General features: G+C 32.1%; 1 protein-coding gene across 1 annotated transcript; it reads left to right on the top strand.

Annotated features, from left to right (window-relative positions):
- The first annotated feature begins 4036 nt into the window (after window positions 1-4036).
- Window positions 4037-11152, top strand: LOC136270169 (scavenger receptor class F member 2-like). The gene is made up of 5 exons (XM_066066864.1): window positions 4037-4404; window positions 6610-6744; window positions 8088-8225; window positions 8404-8541; window positions 9221-11152. The coding sequence occupies exons 1-5, from the start codon at window positions 4131-4133 to the stop codon at window positions 9259-9261; spliced, it is 726 nt and encodes a 241-aa protein (XP_065922936.1). The 5' UTR covers window positions 4037-4130; the 3' UTR covers window positions 9262-11152.
- Window positions 11153-17915: the final 6763 nt, after the last annotated feature.

The following is a 17915-nucleotide window of genomic DNA, read 5'->3' as shown; positions in this document are numbered from 1 at the left end:
TCTTCATCATCTATTCAAGACTAGCATGGCGATCAGACAAAATTACTGTATGTAAAGAGATGATTCTTACAATTACGATGTACTTCTTGGCGTGTTTTAGAGTGACACGTGAATGGTCAGATTTGAGTTTTACCTTCTTTAACTTACATATTTTTTTTTTTAATTACGAGCGACAATTAGGTATATGTTATTCGTGAAATTGATCTCTATGGCGCAACTATCCTGGTGTTTATTAAAACAAACCAATGCTTTCCAATGTAAGATATAGTGTTAAAGAAGGCGCTAGCACAAAAAAGAAACCTTCTATAGCTCCTCTAAATCATATGAAGTATTTTCAGGGTCAGATATTAAAAGGATTAAAAATATCAGATTACTTTGAGAAATGTTTCATATTATCTACCTACCATGGGTATCAAAATTAGTATATGTACTGGTGTCCCTTAGGGTTTTGTTGGGTTTCAAGTGATATTTTGTTAAACAAGAAGGAGTTAGGTGCCTTTTCATGTTCTTTACTGTTTGGATTATACATGCTTAGCTTTTAAGAGTTGGTTCAGACCGCCCTTTTCGCCACACACTCTCTTAGACAATATTCAACACTGACTGGATTCCAGTTTGTTAGCACAATCGTATATATATATACATATATACATATATATATATATATATATATATATATATATATATATATATATATATATATATATATATATATATATATATATATATATATATATATATAATTTAAAAATAATAAATATCCAGAATAAAATCACAAATTGATCCTATTAACCGCAAACGTTTTCGCCATTCCTGGCTCTTCAGGCAGATATGTACAAATGACTAATATGTTACGTAGTAACGTCAATAAGCAAAAGTTCATTGTGACGTCATAATAACGTTAAAGTAGCGGAAAGTTAGAGTCACAGAGCAAAAAGGCGCGATAAAAATAATAATCGCAAATATAACAAATGATTCAATTATATCACATGCATATAATAAATTTTTCACTGAGTGCGATTAAGTTTTGGTTTAAATAATTTAATAAAGTGGTCTTCCTTGGCTAAGCGCAGTATTTCATTTTCATTTGGAAGTTTATAAAATGGGAATAGGGTAAATTTTCCCTGGCCGCATTCAGCAAAATGTTAACAGCATGGAGTATTACGAACACTCGGGTCTTTAATCTGTTGCTTGTGGACACGAACACGCGTTTAGTTTCCCCGTCTGTCCAATATAAAATTCTTTGAATGTTGGGCAAATAACACAATAAATAACATTTTCCGATTTACAGTTCATCGACGAATTGGCGTGAATTTCCATCCCAGATTTTAGGTGGCAGGGGATAGTTTCGAAGGAAAGACCCGGTCAAAATTTTGAAATAAAGGGAGAACCTGAGGTTTGGCTGGTTATTTGAGGTGTATAAATTGCTAGAATATTTATTGCATTCATTTTGTGGATAGAGGAGCTCATGTCAATTTCATTGATATATGACACTTTAATACTGGTAGCACTTTTCATCAGATATGGAATGAAAATGCGAAACTGTGGCCAAAATTTTCACTTTCGGTTTTGTGCTTGAAAAGTAGGGTGGGTTCAGAACACGAAATGTCACTCGAAAAGAAGGTGATTGACCCCCCATTAATTGGTGATTATTTGCATGGGTATACATTAAGGTACCAATCCTATGGTAGTTTATGGCAGTTGCTCGGGACTGGAGCTTGGTGCTGGACCCGTGAAAATGTGAAAAAAGGGCAATTTTTCAGAAAATTTTGAGACCGTCCCTGGCCATTCTATATAATGCTATATGTAAGTTGTACTTGTTTTATTCTGAAATGCTTTAAAATTCTCAAGAGTCGGGACCATGTGTCCCCTGCGTGCAAACCAATTTTAGCAAATTTAAAAATCCACTGAAAAATTAGATCACATATATGAGCACTATCTGCCTCACATTTCCTCGACCAAAAAACTATCCCCTGCCACCTTAGTAGAATTGTATTTCCTTCTTCTATGTAGGCACATGTACCACATCTCGGGTCGCCGCATTTTTTCACGGATGGAATTTCCTCCTGCATTGTAAATCGGGCCTTGGTCAATATGTGTTTAAGATTGGGTGCTTGTCGTTGGCTACTGATTATGTCCTCGGATTGTAATAATTTCTTCATATTTTTTGACTGTTCTAATATAGGGTAAAGTCGTTTTGCGTCTGTTAGAATATTTCTGTTCCTTGGATTGTGGGTCACAACAAAAGCAAGTTTCCAGTCGTTGTTGCGATTATTAGAAGAACGGCGAGGATTACGTAGAACATGTAATGGAATTTGTGTCGCTCTTTTTACTCCAGCGTTGATTAAATTTTTCGGGTATCTCTGACGTTGCAGAAATATTTTTAATTCTTCCAGACGTTTAGATCGTAAGGTTTTGTCTGTGATAATTGTACAAATTCTCCGTGCTAAGTTAAACGGAATATTGCGTTTTGTGTGGGAAGGGTGGCATGATCTAAAATCCAGATATTGGTGTGTGTCCGTGGGCTTACAGTATAAATCCGTTGTTATACATGACCCATTTTTTATAATACGTAGATCTAAAATTGGAAGTTCGTTGTCACTCTTCTCCATCGTAAATTGTATTGATTCATTTAAAGTATTTAGTAAAGAATGACATTTCTCTAAGTCGTCTTCCCCTTTAGTCCAGGGGACTAAAGTTGCGCCCACATATGCTACGTTAGTAATGGGGTATTTAGAAGAAAAACTTTTTGAAAGAACATCAGAAGTGTTTGATGCCGAACTTAGTACCTATATAGGATCCAATTGGAAACGCTATCTTGACGACTGTTTCATTTTCTGGACTAAAGGGGAAGACGAATGCAGGAGGAAATTCCATCCGTGAAAAAATGCGGCGACCCGAGATGTGGTACATGTGCCTACATAGAAGAAGGAAATACAATTCTACTAAAATCTGGGATTGAAATTCACGCCAATTCGTCGATGAACTGTAAATCGGAAAATGTTATTTATTGTGTTATTTGCCCAACATTCAAAGAATTTTATATTGGACAGACGGGGAAACTAAACGCGCGTGTTCGTGTCCACAAGCAACAGATTAAAGACCCGAGTGTTCGTAATACTCCATGCTGTTAACATTTTGCTGAATGCAGCCAGGGAAAATTTACCCTATTCCCATTTTATAAACTTCCAAATGAAAATGAAATACTGCGCTTAGCCAAGGAAGACCACTTTATTAAATTATTTAAACCAAAACTTAATCGCACTCAGTGAAAAATTTATTATATGCATGTGATATAATTGAATCATTTGTTATATTTGCGATTATTATTTTTTTCGCGCCTTTTTGCTCTGTGACTCTAACTTTCCGCTACTTTAACGTTATTATGACGTCACAATGAACTTTTGCTTATTGACGTTACTACGTTACATATGAGTCATTTGTACGTAACTGCCTGAAGAGCCAGGAATGGCGAAAACGTTTGCGGCTAATAGGATCAATTTGTGATTTTATTCTGGATATCTATTATTTTTAAATTATTTAAAACTGTGCCGATTTATTTTTTGTTGTATTGGGAAATTATATATATATATATATATATATATATATATATATATATATATATATATATATATATATATATATATATATATATATATATATATATATATATATATATATATATATATATAAACAATCATTTACGATAGCTGCTGAACATGTTATATTACTCACGATATCAAATCTTTGTCCAGTACTTTTATTTCACACTGGTAAACGAATAGTGTTCTTAGAAAAATAGCAGTTAAAATTTTCAAAATACGGTATCATAGTTTTGTTTATATAAAGAAATGGTTTAATAATACGTAACTTTTTTTTCTCAGAGTTTAGCACCACCATCATATTTTATATTTAATAAATAATTATGGTTGTGGTGTTATTTTAAACGACAGATATATAAAACTTGCATATGTCTTCCAAGTAAGTATGTGTTAAACTTATTAGCTATTTTAATCGATAGGTGCATGGTGAATGTGCAATATGTTACGCCTATAGTACAGTTGATATTTAGCAATGTTTTAGTTGATATTGTTACAAAGAATCAAATAAAATTGTTTTTCACTGAAGCGATAATGTGTTGCACAGATTACATGTTTCGGATGCACCTAGCAGGCCGTGTTCTTGGATTCTCCGTGTATGTGTCAAATACCATTGATAGATCACGGGGAACGTTGTGTTTCAAGGACAACAACTTCACAATAAACACAATACCTTCCGTCTTCACAGCAAATTGTTTTGATCATGGACAATATGTCATCTACTACAACGAGAGACTACCAGGAGTTGTTTACCCTGACAATTATGAAAGTTTTGTAGGGACTAACCTCTGTGAAGTAGAGGTGTATGGTAAGTGTTCTTAATAATTTCATTAACCTTTGAAAACTCTTTTAAATAGTGTTCTTATATGGTCACATGGTTACCTTTAATGTCAAAACATAAAGCAATAAACTACTGTGTAGACCCTATGGATTTAATCAGTTATGTGACAACGTGTTGTCAATTTCGATAAAACTAATAAATCTTGTTCAATCATTTGAAGTGTCTATTTTTTGGAATCCCCCCCCCTTCAAGATAAAATGGTATGATGTTATGCCTAGTAATTTTAAGATCGACGTGAATTATTTAAACTAGGCACAAATACACCTTTTGCTATTTTATCAATATAAAGATGAATTAGTCACAGGACTGTTGCATTCGAAACATTTCATTTAGCATCAGCGTAAGTGGGTTGCAAATCCTCTTCCTGTAAGGGTCATTGATGTTACATGTATGTTAGGACGGGGTTAAAGTTGCGCGATAAAATAACTGAACAGATCGCAGATACCATTTATAAATAGTGCCTGCTTGGGAGGGTTACATTTGAAATTGACACTCCGAGGTAACCATTGTCAACCGACGCGAAGCGGAGGTGTCAATTTCAACTGTTTTCCTCTCAAACAGGCACTATTTGATTTATTATACTGAATGTCTTAAATTTAGAGAATTTCTACATTGCTTTTATATAGAAATGACGAGAATTCTACAGCGAACAGTACGCGCATAATTTACGCGCCAAATGTCTTCTCGGGCGACAATACCATGATATTTGTCCCTCAGTGACAGGAAAACCCGGAAGATTTATGTCGCCCTCTGCCTTCGGCATCGGGTAACATAACACTCCAGGGCTTTCCTTTCTCCTCGGGCCAAATATTCTGGTATGTCGCCCCCGAAGCCATGTAATATATGTATAATATCTTTAAACACCTTCTGTTGTATTGCTTATATTTTATAAAAGCACATCATTTTATGGCATAGTTAAATGCATGATTGATGAGTGTACCTCTTCCACACTATAAAATTATGACCTTTAGGTCAGCATCTTTGCTAGCCAAGAGTTTTGGTCAAATTTGCTCCCTATAAACCTAAAGAGATCTTCCAAAGGTTTTGGGGGAGCAAAGTGGATCGAAACCCTTGGCTAGCATTTACTGGATATTCATTGATTTTTTTACCATTAATGCATCATCATTTTTTTTTAGATAATGGACATTCCGTCTGTTCACTGTGTGATGCTTACCAATTGCATGTACACCTTTTTTAGCTTGATGATGGTGAACCTTATAACTGGTTTATCACACGTGTATCATCAGTGTGTCTCGGTTTCAAGTTTTGCTATACTACTTGCTAGCCAAGAAAATGAAAATATTGCCGTGATATACTTTTGACTCATGCTTAATTATATTGTACTAGAGTTACATAGAAAGTGAATAATGGCCGTACAGTTATTTTTGGTTATTTGAATGCATGTACCTATAAAGTAAACAATATGTAGATTACATGCCCTGAGTTCTTATTATCATTATAAATTTCATGTGATTATGTAAATGTATATTTAACTGTGCCAAATTTTGTCAAGTTCACGGGGATGCTTTTCGCTACACATTGTCCAAACTGTTGTTCTTAGATATGCATAGACTTACCGTACCGTTTCTAATTATTATTTCCAATTGCTTCAAACTAATGCATACTGTTGAACTTTTATTACGGTTTTCATCATGGACATGCACTTTCTTATGAATACTATGTACGCATAAACCGATCATTATTGCTAATAAATGGAAACATTATTCATTAAATAAATATTCCACATGGTGAATTTGCCAACAATCACAAACAATATCATCAAAACATCTGACCTCCTCTTCTGTTCTCGAAAGTCACGCAGTCACCTCAAACGTATCTTCAGTTATACTCTTATACTTCCCGTTCATGTAAATAAAATGCCTGATTCACAGTTAAGTTTGATGACCATCGCACGAGATATTGTTTAACTTATTTTGTATTTCTTTAAAGGTATCAAGCAACAGGGTTGTTGGTGTTTTAACTGTTTTGTAATAAATGTTGCAATGCTGCAATATGTTTCTGGTTAAACTGGATATTGTCTGGATGAATTTTCATCCATAACAATATACACAGTCACGTGGATGAACGCCTCTTTCATCTTTTTTCATTAAGAATAGATTGAATGTACTCATAACAAAATCAAATATGTAATAACAAATATGTCATGTACAGGATGTCCAGCAACAGGGTTTATCGGATATAACTGCTCCATTCCCTGTCCAGATGTTAACTGTCAGTACTGCCACATAGAGACGGGCACATGTCAGGGATGTAAACCTGGATATCAAGGTTATCACTGTGAACTAGGTAAGAAATGATTTCATTAACAAGCATCATTTAATACACGCGTGTATTAGTGTAATTACGTATTGGCTACACTTACAAAGCATTAATAGAACTTATAAGACTTTAAAATTGCTGTTTTATTCTGAAGCAATCATACGAATCATGTATACATTTACGCATGTACTGTTTTGTCTATGTAATCCATCTGAAATATTTTTGTTAGCTGTTTGTATACTGAGTTGACGTCGACGTAACTATTCGACGTCATACTCGGAGATCGGAGTTGAACGATACTTACCGAACTCTACGTCATACTAGCCGGTTATTAACGGAAAGGGGTGTGATATAACATTTGAAGCTTGCCGGAGAGTGGTGTTATATAAATCTTATATCACACCCCTAGGGTTTCTATCACACGGGTGGGCGATTTTTCTGTTTTTATCGCCAGGGCAGAAAAACGTTTATTTTCTATAAGTATACGATATAAAATAAATAACCCGCGTTATTGTTTATTCTAACATATTTCTTTTACAATTCATCAATTGATTATAAAAAGTTATCAAAATTCACTAAATTAACGTTAAAGTACATAACTTTAGCTAAAAGAAACAACCAAATTGTCTCCTGTTAGACTTTGAATCTGACATCATCACAATAATTTTGTGCAGTCCGTGATTTTTCTGAGGTCGCTGTATGTTTCGACCAATCTATAAACAAGGCGTGTCAATTATAGTCCTGTCATTTTCTTGTCAGTTTCAGCCGCTGTAGATTTCGACAAGTCGATAAATGGGCCGTGTCAATTTCAGTCTCGGTTTGTTTTATAGAGCTATGGATTAACTATATGTTTCCGTAAAAAATAAAGGGAATAATACTTGGTAGATATGAATATATGACTTTAAAATGTACCAAATAATGTGGTTACTCTCGTTAAAAAATAGACACAGCTTTCTACAAACGAACATGTTTAACTGGTTGTGACGGTTTGTTTTGTTTATTCAATGATACTTATGTTATTAAATGTTCTTATATTTTCACTAGCATATATTTGTGTAAATTTTGGAAATGAGTGTGATAAGAAATGTTATGATACTTGAGCTGGGAATAAGTCTATAAATGGTTCATGAGACTCTTGTTGTATCCGTTCCTACGTTCAGTGTTCGAACTGTTCAACCAGGCAACAAGTAAACGTTTTTGGGAACTGTGCATCGAGATAAATTACATGGTACTTCTAAAACCATAAATCTCAAAGACAAACACATTTGAACGTTTAGTGTGGATTTAGTTATGGTATTGTTAAAAAAAAATGTGCGTCAATATGTGTATGGAAAGAAAATAAATATAGATATAATATCTTATCTTTGCAGAATGTGACAAAGGATCGCATGGTATTGGATGCAATGAAACATGTGGGCAGTGTCGTGATGTAAACCAATGTTCCAATATCAATGGGACATGCTTAACTGGATGTGAAGTTGGTTTTAAAGGGAACGTATGTAAAACAGGTAAGGACAAAATACAGGTACAGGCAAAGGAACAAAATAATTCTATTATTTTTTTTTCAAATCACTTAGTGTTTTAATTCAAAATAAAGGAATGACACCATGTAACTGTTGCAATGATATACAAAGAGGTGCATTAATTTTAGGGAAGCCTACATAGTCATGCCATTTCATTGAACAGGTTGTGACAGTGGTTCATACGGCGTTGACTGCAACGAAATTTGTGGAAACTGTCTCAATGAAAGTCATTGTTCTAATGTCAATGGAACATGCTTCACTGGATGCAATGCTGGCTACGAGGGGGACTTGTGTAAAACAGGTGAGTAGACAGTTATCAGGACAACAAGTTAGATATGCAGCAGGTAGTTAGGAGAGTGATGATAACTTATTGAAAATACGGAGATGTATAACATGAATTACATTTGCCATAAGTAATATGAAATATCCAGTAAGCGCCTTTAAAACCAAAATAAACAGTGAAGTACATTTTAATTCATATCTATAGGAATGATAATAGGACAAAATTAAAATTGAAAATAGAACAAGAATATATAAGAAAAGTTAAGCAATGAGCACATGACTTGTCAGTAGTCAGTTGCCAACAAAATAAACGTTTACCTATGCCATTCAGGAGTCCCTTTTTTCGATCAAATTATATTGTTTCTAAATCAAACCAAGTGCCATTGTAAACGGAGTTTTTTTTTCATTTTGTTTAATTGAAACCTATGATTTATTTTTACTCAAAACCAAGAAACATAAAACAAAAGGAATCAAGCTGTTTGTCAACTTAATGCAATTTCACGAATAAAAATCAGGTTTTCCAAAGTCAATGTTTAGATTTCTTATGAATGTAAATCAATACATTTTTTGTTACTGCGTTACATGTAACCTGTGTTAGAAAACAACAGATGTTTGGAATTCGTTGTATCTATAATTGATTTGGAATGCAATAGAGGATCTTATGGATATGAATGCAATGAAACATGCGGGCATTGTAGAAACAACAGCTACTGCTTTCCGATTAATGGTACTTGCTTAACTGGATGTGATGTTGGCTATGAAGGAGCCTTATGTAAAACACGTGAGTAGGCAATCTTGCGGTATATAAATCAATAAACAGAAGTGTTATTTTGTTCAAACATTTCCAGATCTTATTATCAGTACACAAGATTGCAAAATTAAAGTAAAGATGCTTAATGTATTTGTGTCTGTCGACATATATATCATGTATGGGAATGCATATTTTAATCTCTTATTACGGTTTGAAACAAAGGTGCATAATTAACACAAGTGAGTAGAATAAAAAGTGATTACATCATAATACATTCTTTGTTTAAAGAAAAAATAGTACATGCATTATATGTCTTTCTTTGGTTTGGAAGTACAAAATATGATATCAGAAATATTTAAAAAGAAAGCAAAGTTATATGTTTAATTTACAATTTTTTTTCTATATCAGTTTATTTAGACGTGATTTAAATATAACAGTGTTTTTTTTAATTATTGCGTCAAAGTATTCATGGCTTCTCTTTTGATCGAAGTGCCAAATTATAAAGTTTGTTTGTATTTAAGACTTATTGGATGTTTTTGAAATCATGTTTTCCCCCGCTAGTTTGAATGCATCAAGCATAAAAATAATTATGATTTTATATACCCCTAAAAATTGTTATGCGCCATAAAAGTATTTCAAACAACAAATCTAATAAAATGACAGCGAATTTCTACACGCGTTAAAAAACCTAGCAAAAAACATTAAAACGAAGGCTTGAGAAAAACTGAAATAACAAGGCAAGGTAAGTTTTTATTAAAATATTGCATATTGTAGTGTTGCTTTTGATAAACTGTAAGAACAATTAATCAGTGAAAAAAATGTTTTGCAAATTTGTAACAGCAGTCTACCTGTCGTTGCCAGTCTAGCTAAAAACTAAAAGATGTATACTACCAACATCTAACAAAGCTTTACAACTACAGACATTCGTATATTAATTGTAAAATTTTAATCAAATATGCTTATGTTTCAGGATTTAAGTAATTAAAGAATTTCACTGATTTATTCAATTAACTTTTGCTCAGATGTTTATTTTAAATTTATTTTCATTTAAATATTTAATTAAGATTTCCTTTTTGTTTAAATGTTGATATATGTTTTGAAAAAAAACTATTAATATGTGTAATAAAAGTATGTTTAATAGTTTACACATGAAAGTTAATTGAATTACAGCCACAAACGGACTTAAGAAGACCTGCAATGAGTGTTATGCACCATGTGTTATATAAGTCATTGCGTCGGCTGTAATGTTATTTAAGCGATTCAATGCAAGCTTTCAATATTATCGATTTTATGTCAAGCTATCAGAGCATAATATCAGATTTGTTTTTCGGCAAAATATGTCTATGTTGAAATATTTGAACAGGTAAGTAAAAGTTATCATCTTTCACACCGTAAATAGTTTAAATTATTAACTTAAAATGTACTGAGAAATTGACAGATGTTTCTAACATTATAATTCACTTTTTCACACGTGTATTATCTAAAAAAGGGAGATTGTATAACGCAGCAATGTTAAGGCGTCCCGATGCTAAAATACGGCTGGAAAACGATATTATTTGAATCATAGCAAAAATACTTTGACCGGGAGTATTTCTTAAAATATATGTTACATTTATTGACATCGATGATAAAAATTAAATTTAATGCATTTTTGTGACGTCATATGTACTTTGTAATCACGTGACAGGCGAATCCTAATATTGCAAATGTATATTTAAATCGCATCTGCGCAGGTGATAAATAACATTAAATCATACATATTTGTAAGAAAAAATCCTTTGTTTAGTCATATACTTTGGGGTTCTTGCTTAAAAAAAATAGATATTTCGTTTATGGAAGATAATGTTGAAACATTCCACAAAATCATCAAAATAATGCACATTTTCATTAATCAAAAGTGATTTACAAAAAAATGGGGTAAATCCGTAGGTTTCCCAAGCACAATTTACATTGGTACTTATATTCTTTACCAATTAAACGTAAAAAAATTCTTAAATTGTGTTGATCTTTGACTTGCACCAAGCTGGTTTTACATGCATTAAATTTCTTCATTCAGTTGTTTACACGTAGCAGGGAGAGTCTCCAAAACACTAGTTTATAAATAGTCTTTTTCTTACAACGAAACTTTAAAACTGCCATTTTTTAATACTGGTTTTTAATATGAATCTATTCTGTACGTCTAACATTAACGGCAGCATATATGTAAAATCAGAGAGTCTTGATCGAGCAGATGTGTGGTTATAAGAATGTTAACTTTACAAATGTCCATGAAAGTGTTTTGCATAACTATAAGAGCTATATGTTGATGTATCCTTAGAAATATTTATGTTTATCTGAAAACAGCACAAGAAACAATGAATGAATTTTGCTCATTATTTTTAAAGCGTTATATCTACATATCGATTTATACTGAACCTATATCCTTATCGATCAATGCATTCATTTTTATTTCAACAAAAACAAATGTGAAATAAAAAGATATTTAGACAATGAATTTAACATTGAACCAATTACGAAAACGTTTGCATGTATTTTATATTTATACCCCCGCTCTATAATGTTTTACCTTTGTCTGTCTGTCCGTTTGTCTGTCTGTCTGTCTGTCTGTCTGTTCGTCCGTCCGTCCGTCTGTCTGTCCATCCGTAACAAAAATATATGTCGCATTTATCTCAGCAACGATTTATTGCAGATGCTTGAAATTTTTACACAATGTTTGTTAAGGCATGCCATATCGTGGGATATATTTTTGTACAAATCAGACGTCAACTTCCTGTTCAATGAGTTCTTTGTTTATTTTTAATCAACATTTTTAAACAAATTTTCGTCAAAGATTTCTCAGCAACTATTTATCGCAGATGCTTGAAATGTTTACGCAATATGTGTATAGGCATGCCATATCGTGGGATATATTTTTGTACAAATCAGACGCCAACGTCCTGTAGAAAGACGACTTTGTTTATTTTTAACAAAAATGTTCAAACAAATTTTTGTCAAAGAATTCTCAGCAACTGTTTATCGCAGATGCTTGGATTTTTTACACAGTATTTGTATAAGCATACTATATCGTGGGATGTATTTTTGTACCAATCGGACGTCAACTCTTACTGTTGAATGAGTACTTTGTTTATTTTTAGCTAAAATGTTCAAAAAAAATTTCCGTCAAAGATTTCTCAGCATCTATTTATTGCAGATGCTTGAAATTTTAACACACTATTTGTCTTGGCATGCCATATCGTGGGATGTATTTTTGTATCAATCGGACATCAACTTCCTGTTAAATAATGACTTTGTTTATTTTAAGCCAACATTTTCAAACAAATTTTCGTCAAAGATTTCTCAGCAGCTGTTTATCGCAGATGCTTGAAATTTTTGCACAGTGTTTGTTAAGGCCTGCCATATCGTTGGAAATATTTTTGTACCAATCGGACGTCAACTTCCTGTTAAATGAGTACTTTGTTTTTTAGCCAAAATTGTCAAACAAATTTTCGTCAAAGATTTCTCAGCAGCTATTTATTGCAGATGCTTAAAATTTTAACACACTATTTGTTTAGGCATGCCATATTGTGGGATATATGTCTGTACCAATCGGATGCCAGCTTTCTGTTAAATGTTGACTTTGCTTATTTTGCATATTCACATCAGAGCGGGGGTATCACTAGTGAGCATTGGCTCACGGATATCTTGTTAAGAGAATTGTTTTATTTTTGTTTAGATATTAGAATGATGTACTTCTATACTTTTGCATTTACTTATTTTTGATATTCAAAAGCAGTGTAGTGGACTTGCCGAAAAAACATACCTCTTAAAAAATAAAAAAAGAGAAATGGATGCTGTAATTAAATTGTGAATGAAAGGAATACATTTTTTTATGATATGCATGGTTGTGATATAAAATTACACTATTTTTTATTGTCTGTGATTAATGTTTTATTATTTCAAAATAAATATTCACATTTGTTGCAGTTTTAATAGGTTGTAAACGTTAACTGACAAAACAATAACATCAGTCAATGTTATGCTATACATGTTTTCTTTTTTTTAAATGAAGTTGGATATGCTGTGCTATTTTACAGAACAGGGGTTATTCGATGGATTGTGTACTGAGGCAGAACGATAAGGCTTTGCACTATTTCGTAAATGGTGATATTCTTGAATATCTCTGTTCAGTACCTTGTATAGGGTATAAACACAATCTTACGTGGTTATGGATTCACGCCCATTTTTTTGTGCGTCGTGTAACAAAATACACCAAACCTTAATTCAGACAAAAAGGTTCAAGGACAATTAAAAATGATAAGGAAGGGATCTTCTCGTTATCAAACATACTTCTTATAATATGAAATTCATGACACAGTCAAACAGATTATATAACCTTATAATGCTATTAGGTTAATCAAATTTGACCACCGTGTTCTCGCATCGAGGTCAAGTCAAGGTCACAACCGTTTTCCTCAACTTAAAGGATGATAAAAATAAAAGTAGTTCTTTGCAGTTGTTTAGACATTTGTTTAAGCTATGAAGATTATATTCTTTCATGAAATGATAAAATGCCGGAATATATCAGCTTATACTACTAAATTCGAAAAAAATATTCAAACTAAAAATTAATATTGCTTAAACCGCATTTTCTCTTATTTTCTTAAATTTTGAAGATATTTTGATTATTTTTGTTTGCTTTTAATATTGAAATATTTCTGATTTTTTAAGATCAAGACTTTATATAATGATATGATTTGACAGAGAAGCTAATATTATGACCATTTAATTCGACAGATTCTTTCACACAAATTAATGTTAAGAATGGGTTCTTTAAGAAGTTGAACCTTAAAACATGTAATTTGATGGGCAAATCATATTATATAAAAATATATACTGAAACCCAAGTATCATAACATTAGTTCACATTAGTCAAGCAATCTAACACCAATGCCATTATAAAAACAAATTGCTAAAACAGACGCATTAGTCTGCAGCATTTCTGAACTGTGAAACATGTGATATTTTCCTACGCCAATATTCCGCAATAAATATAGTTCTTGTTAGATTCTAAACACTGATTACTTTTATTATGCCAAGTTATTAATTTCTTTTTATCTTGAATTAATAAACATTTGATCACGTTTGGCAATTTGAAAAACCAGAAAGACTCTTTTCTTAAAATTATGATTTATACAAATTTATATCTACAGTTTAAAGAAATATATGCTCATTTTCTTCCAACCAATCTTTTTTTAGCAATTGTTTTCAATATAATAGAATTTTGTTACGTAATTTAGCACAACCCCATACTTTTGTTTAAGTGTCGTACATATCTTTCAACAATTTAGACTCAATGATTTATGAAGTACACTTACAACCGGATAACAATATACATGTACTAAGATTTGGATATTTAATTGCATGTCCTTGAACGTTTGCAAGTGTCAATTACGAGATCCTCTCAAACCTCAATACATAATAAATTATGTACGTAGTCGTATTATATAACATCATAATCTAAACGCACAACATAAATACATATTTGTTTCTTGTTTATTCGTTTCAAAATATATGATTATTTGGAGAAAACGCTTTCGTTTTATCTGTTGACATAGATTCAAGCAAAAAAAAAAAAGACTTAAACAAATCAAACACCAGGCAGAGTATAAATTGTCCTCCACTGAATGCCATCGGGTAACGCACTATCGTAACTTCTAATGATACGGCATCCACTAATGATATTAAGTTGCATTTGTAGACAAGTCATTTCAACCAATGATACAAATGTATCAGTAACGAACTACCTAGCCGTCCACTGCATTTACAATTTCTAAATTATATAAATAATGGTCAAATTTCACATCACAATTTAATAATAATAATCAAAATGCCCTCTTATCAATTATAATGTACATCTTGTTGTAAGACGATATATTATACATATGTTTCCTTTAAGAATTTTGTTTTCCCATAAAATTAAAGTGTTTCCTTGTTTATTGTGAACTAAACTGAAACGTTCATAATATGTGAAACATGGAGTCAAGTGGTTATCAGATAAAAAAGGACATTGACGTATTGCATTAACCATGAAGCTAGCTAAATTTAATGCAATTATCAAAACGGAAATTCTATAGAAATTTGTTAAAGTTAACGAACACAATTGGGCCAAAAATGTAAAGCAACACCAGCTCCACACCATTGTCTGATCATTGAAATTTGAAGTATGTTATAATATATCTTTTTAAGTAAAGACTCATATTGAAGGAGTATTTCATAACGCAACGGCTGTTATTTAAATCTTACTCGTTAATATGCATTGTTACAGAAAAAAAATCGCTGTTATTGGTAATGGGCGGTTAATTCTATTCATATGGGTTTTCATACACGTGACGCTGTTAATTAGAACAGAAATGTTGCATAATCTATATTTCTTACAACCGTTCACATTATTATAAAAATGCTATAAAGACGATATCACTGACCAGATAACAGTACCCGCAACGTTATGTTTTACAATCGTATCCTATCGTATCGTGTTTCGATCATATCGTATCGTGTGTGTATAAAGCGTATCATTCGTTAATCTTATCATATCGCGGGTTGATCATATCAATTTCATCGTTTAATTTTAACAGGTTTTCCTTTTTTATCCTACCGTGTTTATCGCTTCATGCCTTTTTATAACCAAGTAACATTATATCAATGTAATGTTTCATATGTATTATTGATCTGCTGTTCTGGAAGTAAATAATAAAAAATATTATCATATAATACAATTCCGGTAACATAACTGTGAAATGAAGAAAAGAAATAAAGACTGATTATTTCAGATATAACAATCAATATTTCAAGTCGTCCTGTGCATCGTACATGATAATATATATAACAAGTAATGTACGATTCTATCCAGCATTGTATCATATTAATGTCTAAATTCTTTTGATCAAAATTAAATTAGATTGTAGCAAGCGGAGCACGCGAGCAAAGCGAGCTCTACCGGCAAGGCATCAGTAACTCGGAGCAGGAATTCATTGTTGTTAATCGGACCAGCAGTTCCCTGTCAATATGGTTTCCTATTTCACGCTCTTACCAGAACAAGCAAGATGAAAATTATCAAAGACTATATATATATATGCATTGTAAATACACTGAACTCTAAATGTATTAACTGTATATTGAATAACTGAACTATAATTTTTTATCTCAAAATATTGCAAAATCTAAGGAATAATGGGGATTCCTTCAGAAATATTGAAATGTAACTTGCACTCAATTGATTTCTTACATCTAATATATTTCAAGAAGGGTCCTGTGATTTCCACAAATTTTGGGTATTCCTGACAGTTGATTCCAGGAAGGGGGGGGGGGGGTATACATATTAAATCATGAGCCGCGCTCGCCACAACCGTCGCACCGTATAAAACATATTACATGTTTATCATGTTAATCATATTAATGTAAACAATCGAAGTTTTTAGAGACAAGGTACCACATAAAACTATATGTCGTTTATATTTAATTGCACGCGGGGTGTTAATCTGCGTAAACAACTTGTATGTAATATATTTCTTTTTTATGCATTTTTATTTTACAGAAACCGAGGTATTTATGACATATGTTTATCTTATTTAGAACAAGAGTTGTATTCTATATGAACCCACTATTTTCCGTGTGATCTGATCTCAGTCTGAAATGTCCGCGGCGATCGGCTGGGGAGATCGTTGATCCTCTCGTCCGGGAATCCTATCCTATCGTTTATCTTCTAAAAATAACGTTGCGGGTACTGTAGATATATTTATTCCATCCATATAATATTTATTCAGCTCCATGAATATTGTACTAACATTGGTGCAATGTATCCTGTATTTGTTTCCTGTAATAAAGTGCCTATAAAATAGGAATCCCGGTTATTTACTATACGTTGTAGTTGATTTTAACTTCACTCTATGCATTTGCATATAACAATGTTATTGGTGTTTTCTTACATGGCGCTATTGGCGATTTCAAAGGCTTATGGTAAGATTTAAACAAATGATATCATCTTAATTTTGCAATGATTTTCAGTAATAGTTGATATAGATTTTATTTCTTTTTCTATTAGAATATCGCATTCTAATCAAGACGGATATCCATCTATTAAACTGCATATCAATAACATATTTCATAACCTCATTACATGTGCATGTATTTAACACTCAGTTTAGATGGTATTTATAAAACAATATGCTGTTACATGTGATTTATTTTAAAAATAAACAGCAATTTAAAAAGTTCACTGTGACATGACTTGGTTGGTCACGTGATCAAATCATATGCAGCCAAAATGGCTTCTGAGAAGATTTGACCACGTGCCAACCAAGAAAACGTTCATACAGAATTAAACATTTTCGCTTTACTAAAGGTTCAAATAAGGAAGCATATTTGGATATGTAAATATAAAAAGATATGATGTGTATGAAGATTATGTATGATTTTCTTTTATTATCCTTAAATCCTTTTTAATGAACTGTATTTTAAATAATTAAAAAAACTAAACAAAAAGAAAAAACAAAACAAAACAAAACAAACCAAAAATTAACAAAACAAAACAAACAAACAATTAAAAAAAAGTGAGAAAAAAATAGAAGGGCCAAAAAAAACCCCAAAAAATAAGTTTAGCCATG

Source organism: Magallana gigas, chromosome 1, assembly GCF_963853765.1.
Source record: "Magallana gigas chromosome 1, xbMagGiga1.1, whole genome shotgun sequence".
Lineage (NCBI taxonomy): Eukaryota > Metazoa > Mollusca > Bivalvia > Ostreida > Ostreidae > Magallana > Magallana gigas.
The sequence above is the reverse complement of the archived record's forward strand: the minus strand, read 5'-3'. Positions and strand labels throughout refer to the sequence as shown.